We start from the raw sequence: 6,971 nt of genomic DNA on the forward strand, positions 1-6,971 counted from the left end.
AACGCCAACGGATACAATAGGTGCCTACGCACCTTCGGTGCTTGGCCCCTAATAATAATAATAATAATAATAAATGTATTATTATTATTATATTCAATTTTTACATTATTTATGTTCAAATTTTGGTTATTTAGTGCATTCCATTACATTTACATATAATAATAATACATAATATATTTTATTCTTAGCTGACTAATTAATTTACTTTCTGATAAAAGTAGAAGCTTCATTTTTTATTACTATTATAATTATTATTATTAAATTTATTAAATTTATTATTATTATTATTCATTGCTGTTGCTGTTGTTTAGGCAGTTAGTTAGACTTTAAACCTTGTAGATATTTGGCCTCTAAAGGAAATGGAAAACCATAAAGGAAATTGAAAAAGATCTGATCTGCACAAATCTGCCATTTGTTAAAAAAAAAAAAACTCAGTCTGTTTTTGTGGCAGATGGGTTTGTATAGCTTCCACTCTCCTAAGAAAGGCAACTAATTATTGATATTTATTGAAACATACTGTATATAGGCTACTTATTAGCCTATATACAGGCTAATAAGCCTATATACACTTATTACCTAAGTGTGTGTCTGTATTAGGTGTGGTTTTGTCTTTCCGTTCAACGTGCTAGGTTAGATGTGACAACAGACCACACAGCGCAACAAGGAAGAAGCACAATTCATAACCGATTCATACAGGTAAGTAAAACATCACACAAGAACTACAAAAGCAAATTGTGAAAATCTAAAATGATACAATATACTGTATTTTCACAGACTTCCATCACTAAAATGCTGAATATTTCCTGCAAAACTGTCTACACGGTGCTAAACAGCACAGAGAAGATGGCCATTGGCACCATCTGTCTGGTGATCGCACCTCTCAGCCTCCTGGTCAATGTGCTCGTTCTGGTTGTCATAGCCTGCTCTAGGAACCTGCTGCGACGTCCGTCGTACCTGTTTATGGGCAGCTTGGCATTGGCTGACACTATTGCTTGCTGCTGTTTCACCATCAACTTCCTGGATTTCCACCTTTTTAAACAGGACAACTCCTTTCAGAAAACAGAGTATCTGCTTAAGCTGGGTGGCGTGACCATGGCGTTTACAGGATCGGTTGGAAGTCTGCTAGTGATGGCAGGTGACCGCTATTACGCCATTTACAAGGTTTCCACCTACAAGGTGCTGCTGACGCATAAAAGAGTCTTGGTGGGTATTGTGACATTATGGGTCGTGGCTGCCCTCATTTCCTTCCTTCCTCTGATGGGCTGGAGTTGTCAGACTTGTCTATCATGCTCCCATCTCTTTCCGTATGTGGATCGTTACTATCTAGCATTCTTTGCTAGTCTTGTGTTGGTGGTGATCATCCTCATACTGGTAGCCTATGCTCTGATAGTGTGGTTGGCCCACAAACATGAAGCCAACATGTCCGCTGAACATCCAGAGGTAGCACGCATGCGTGTGGACATTCATTTGGCGAAGACTTTTGGCTGTGTTATGTTGATTCTGTTAGTGTGTTGGCTGCCTGTCCTTTCCTTCATGATGACAGATGTAGTTACTACAGAGCTTTCAAAACCACAAAAAAGGGCATTTGCCTTCTGCAGTACACTATGTCTGCTGAACTCAGGAATCAACCCATTGCTATACACCCTGCGCTGTCGTGAGCTACGTGTAGCGCTTAAATCATTGGTAGATGGTTTGAGGAGATGCAAGGGTTGTAGTTCACCAGCTAGTAACTAATACTTATGTGTAGGGATGGGCGTATCGATCCGAAGTATCGATATATCGAAGTATCGAGTATCGAAAGTATCGATACTCAAACAAAAAATATCGATACTAAGGTGCGTTTTATTTACCAGTGGTTTCGAAAACAAAATAAGGGGTATCGCCCATCCCTACTTATGTGTTTAATTTAACAACATCTGGCTAATTAACATAAGTGTTAGCTCCCCCTAGTGTTGGTTTCTAAACAACAACAGTGTTGTCAACACATTCTCTATTTTGATTTATCATTTCTTAAATTTTGATTAAATATTGTGTCAAATATATAATTTGTCCACTGTGTATTCTTCTTTCTGTACATTTAATTTCTATCTGTAAAAAAAAAAGGTAACAAGGAAGAGGTCTGAGGATTGACAAACTCTGCATGCTTTTATAATTTTCATTTTCACTGTTTGTTTTTTTTTATGAGTAAATATTTACTTTGATATGGAAGCCTGTTTCTGCCCTCTGAGAAAAAATAGTTAATTGAGAGTCTAAAATAAGAAAGAGTTTTTGAGATATACATTTACATTGTGAGACATATACAGGTGATTATTGTGAGATATAAAATCTCAATTATGATGTTTGTATGTATGACGTATGATGATGATGTTAAATAAAGATGTTTTTAAATGACAAATAAAGATTGTTTAAAGGTTTTATTTTCACGTTTGTTTTTTATATACACTACCATTCACAAGTTTAGAGGTGGTAAGATTTTTAAATGTTTCTGAAAAGTCAAATATATTTTATCAAAAATACAGTAAAAACAGTAATATTATAAAATGTTACAATTTAAAATGTTCTTTGTTAATATAATTTAAAATGTAATTTATTTTTGTGATGAAAAATCTAATAATTAAGCAGCCATTGTGTCAAGTGTTAGCTCCCCCTAGTGTTGGTTTCTAAACAACAACAGTGCTGTCAACACATTCTCTATTTTGATTTATCATTTCTTAAATTTTGATTAAATATTGTGTCAAATATATAATTTGTCCACTGTGTATTCTTCTTTCTGTACATTTAATTTGTAAAAAAAAAAGGTAACAAGGAAGAGGTCTGAGGATTGACAAACTCTGCATGCTTTTATAATTTTCATTTTCACTGTTTGTTTTTTTTTATGAGTAAATATTTACTTTGATATGGAAGCCTGTTTCTGCCCTCTGAGAAAAAATAGTTAATTGAGAGTCTAAAATAAGAAAGAGTTTTTGAGATATACATTTACATTGTGAGACATATACAGGTGATTATTGTGAGATATAAAATCTCAATTATGATGTTTGTATGTATGACGTATGATGATGATGTTAAATAAAGATGTTTTTAAATGACAAATAAAGATTGTTTAAAGGTTTTATTTTCACGTTTGTTTTTTATATACACTACCATTCACAAGTTTAGAGGTGGTAAGATTTTTAAATGTTTCTGAAAAGTCAAATATATTTTATCAAAAATACAGTAAAAACAGTAATATTATAAAATGTTACAATTTAAAATGTTCTTTGTTAATATAATTTAAAATGTAATTTATTTTTGTGATGAAAAATCTAATAATTAAGCAGCCATTGTGTCACATGATCAAGAAACATTTCTATCTTATTTTTATCAATGTTGAAAAAAGTTCTGCTGCTTAATATTTTTGTGAAAACGGAGATACATTTTTTTCCGGATTCTTGATGAATAGAAAGTTCAAAAGAATGGCATTTATTTGAAATCTTTTGTAACATTCTAAATATCTTAAATATCATTTTTGATCAATTTAATGTTACCTTGCTGAATAAAAGTATAGGTTTCTTTAAAAATAAATTTACTAAACCCAAACATTTGACAGTAGTGTACTAGTGTAAAAAGTTGCATTTACAAGAAATACTCATAATTGTGATATGTAAAGTCTATTAGATTTTTTTTTTTTTTCCTATAAGGTGGAAACTCCAATTCATACTGAACATGCAAAATCCAATGCTACATCAAGGGCTGTAATGTTCTCTATCATATAAAAAGACATTTAAACAAAAAGCTAACTTTTTTAGATTGAATAAAATCATGAAGTTTGACATGGTTTATCATCTTTCAACGCTTAGATTAACATTATAAGCAACTATAACTACACGCAGCCACACACATCTTGATGAATCTTGCCATTTGAACCTAAGATTTCAAACATACCTATTTAAACATACTCAAAATGTCACAGACTGGGAGCAAAAAGAGTAGTGATGTTATATGATAATGGAGTTTAGATTGAAATTGTGTTTGTTTGGGGGGGAAAAAATCATGTTTCTCTAATGTTACACCGTCAAATGTCAAAGGTAGCATTGTGGATGCCAAGGGCTACACAATACTTTATTGAAATTCAAATGGAAGTTTTTATCAATAAAAGCAAGTGCTTGGGAAACTACAATGGCTGCGTTTATTCCTGGCCTCTGTCAACAAGTGACATTTAGATACCCTCTGAATTTCAGAAAGGGTCAAAGTGGTGCACACAGAGAAGTCTATCAGCAAAACGTATCTGCGCCTCACACAAAGCCTCACTCACACACACTGACGGATATGTTGGTGTGTGTTGACGATAACTTACCAGTACTTTCTGGAGCCAGTGGGACCTCATTGTTTTCTACCCTGTGGCAGCGTATTCCAACATCTTCGCTATGAGAGCAATCGTGTCGACCCCACACACTATGTGTACACTCCAGCAAAGAGCTCTCGCTCCCCTCACACTCCACATCGTCCAGCAGAATCAGCCCTGCTACTTCTCCAAACGCGCCAGCGGGGGCAACCTCCGCACCGCCCCTACATGGACACACGCACTCATGATAAATTCCCAATAACATAAAGCCACTTTAAATTCTCCCGCAAAATACTTAATGTATACATATAGATCCCATAGAGACACTCATACGCCCACATTGGGCACTACTATTGTGTAGGACACTTCTATGTGAATTTAATAACTAAATCCCTGCAGCCGGTTGCAAAACAAACCCCTTTAAGTTATGTTCCTAATTTAAAGCATTATTTTACTGAAGGTTTGCATGTATAAAAACGTGTAAACTTAATCGCATGTGCAAAAATGTCAGAGTTGATCTATTAACACAGTCTGCTGAGAACTGTATCTGTCACATGCACAAATCTTGTCAATTTTTGCAGACTTCTTAGAGTTTTTTTTTATATACTTCTGTTTATTTCTCTATAACTGTAACTATGTATTTAAATTAATGCAACAATATTGTGAAGTACAAAAAATATATGAAATTATTTATTGTGAGCTTTTGGCCATTGTTTTATTCAAATTTACCCTACCATTCAAAAGTTCTAGGTCAGTTACATTTATAAAACTTTTATTTAAACTTAAAAGACTCAAAAGACAGTGTTACAAAAAAAATTCTATATCAAATAAATGCTGTTCTTCTGAACTTTCTATTCATCAAAGAATCTTGAAAAAAATTTATGTTTTCAACATTAATAATAATATGAAATGTTTCTTGAGCACCAAATCAGCATATCAGAATGATTTCTGAAGGATCATGTGACACAGAAGATGAATAAATTACATTTTAAAATATATTAAAAAAAGAAAAGTTATTTTAAATTGTAATATTATTTTCACATATTGCGGTTTTACTGTATTTTTGTTCAAATAAATGCAACAGAGACTCCTTTTAAAAACACCAACAAACCTTAATGACCCCAAATGTTTGAACAGTAGTGTATATTAAATATTTATATACATGACTGCATTACCAAATGTCTTTTATATGAAATCTAAGTTAATCAAGGCCCAACTGTTTACATTTATCTGACAGTATATCATTCTTCAGTTTTAAGTAAGACAGCTACTGTATATACACAACTACCGGCAGGATGAAAGAATAGCACCTGAATCCCAGCTGTCTGCAGACCACCTGTGCATGCTGCTCCGTCCAGCTGTCATCACACACCGTGCCCCAGTCCCCAGAGTGATATACTTCCAGACGACCTTCCCATGGGTTATCACCATCAACCAGTCTCACCACGCCATCTGAATGCATATGCAAACACAAACTATATACACACATTTCCTCTCACAGTTTCTCTATTGCCAATGGAAGTAATAACTGAAACAAAGTCTTATGTTATCCTGAAGGGGTTTATTTTGCTATAAAACCTGTTTGCTGTAAATCATCCCATTTACATGACTACTTACCAGATAAATAATAAGTGAACATGAAATATTTATTAGAGTCAAAATAATTTTTTAATGTGAGAACACAGAGACCAAGGAGTGATACATAATGCAGAAAACTGTTTGCTAGGGAAAACTAGGTTTATTAGGGTAAACTTCACAGAACATTGTGAAAGACCAATCAGAATCAGGTATTTACCAAAGAACCAAGGCTGTAATGTTTGTATGTGTGTGTCTATGTATAGGATGAGACCTGTATAGGGATTGCATGACACCCCAGCGTCTTCCATATGGTCACAGTTGTGTTGTTCCCATCCGCTGTGACGGCACTCGTCCAGAGAGAACTCATTGCCTGTGCACTGTACTGCGTCCAATTGGATCGGCCCACTGCCCTGCCCGAAATGAGCCCATGACCAAGCTTTAGGGATGCCCCTGGACACACACAAAGACATATATACAGTCAAAGGAGACAGTACCGTTTCTAGGCATAGGCGAGCTAGGCGGTCGCCTAGGGCGCCAATGAGCGCACGTATTGGCACTACATTTTAGCAGGGTTGTGATAAAGAGTGGCACGGTCACACGTTTTTGCGCCAATGCATTGTTAAAGGATCAGCGTTTCATATTCCCATATAAACTTTAACAGCCAATTAAAAAATATTGGTATAGTAAAATTCGCTAATTTACGAGATCAATACATCCTTTATTAAACCGCTTTGTCGAGTTTGATGCATTCTGCAATTACGGAGGTGTTGAAATGCTGAATCAATTCATTCACTTCTAAGAGCATTTAATGGGAGCAGCGTTATACACATAGAGGGCAGAGCGTCACGTTATTTAAAGGGGAAGTTCACGCGTTAATGAGTAGCAAAGGATTAAGTAGCTGCATTGATTACTTTTTTGCCACTGATCAGGCTTTTATATGTAGTCTGGGGTAACAAAGGGTTTTATAGGTTTGACTGAAATAATAATGCAATAACTGACACTTTAAATCAATGTTTCAAGCAACAACAACAAAACAATTGAACAAAAAACAGACAAAGACAAAAAGTAGCCA

The 6,971-nt window shown here is 34.7% G+C and overlaps 1 protein-coding gene across 1 annotated transcript in view; it reads right to left on the bottom strand.

Annotated features, from left to right (window-relative positions):
- LOC107755465 (neurotrypsin-like) overlaps positions 1-6,971 on the bottom strand; it is a 42,313-nt gene that overhangs the window by 12,543 nt on the left and 22,799 nt on the right. Inside the window, exons 7-9 of the mRNA XM_016572255.1 lie at positions 6,171-6,349; positions 5,632-5,773; positions 4,334-4,545 (exon numbers count right to left, since the gene is read on the bottom strand). Coding sequence (XP_016427741.1) covers positions 4,334-4,545; positions 5,632-5,773; positions 6,171-6,349 — 533 coding nt within the window. The remainder of the gene's footprint in view (positions 1-4,333; positions 4,546-5,631; positions 5,774-6,170; positions 6,350-6,971) is intronic.

The sequence above is a fragment of the Sinocyclocheilus rhinocerous genome, unplaced genomic scaffold, assembly GCF_001515625.1.
Source record: "Sinocyclocheilus rhinocerous isolate Xijiao unplaced genomic scaffold, SAMN03320098_v1.1 scaffold140, whole genome shotgun sequence".
Lineage (NCBI taxonomy): Eukaryota > Metazoa > Chordata > Actinopteri > Cypriniformes > Cyprinidae > Sinocyclocheilus > Sinocyclocheilus rhinocerous.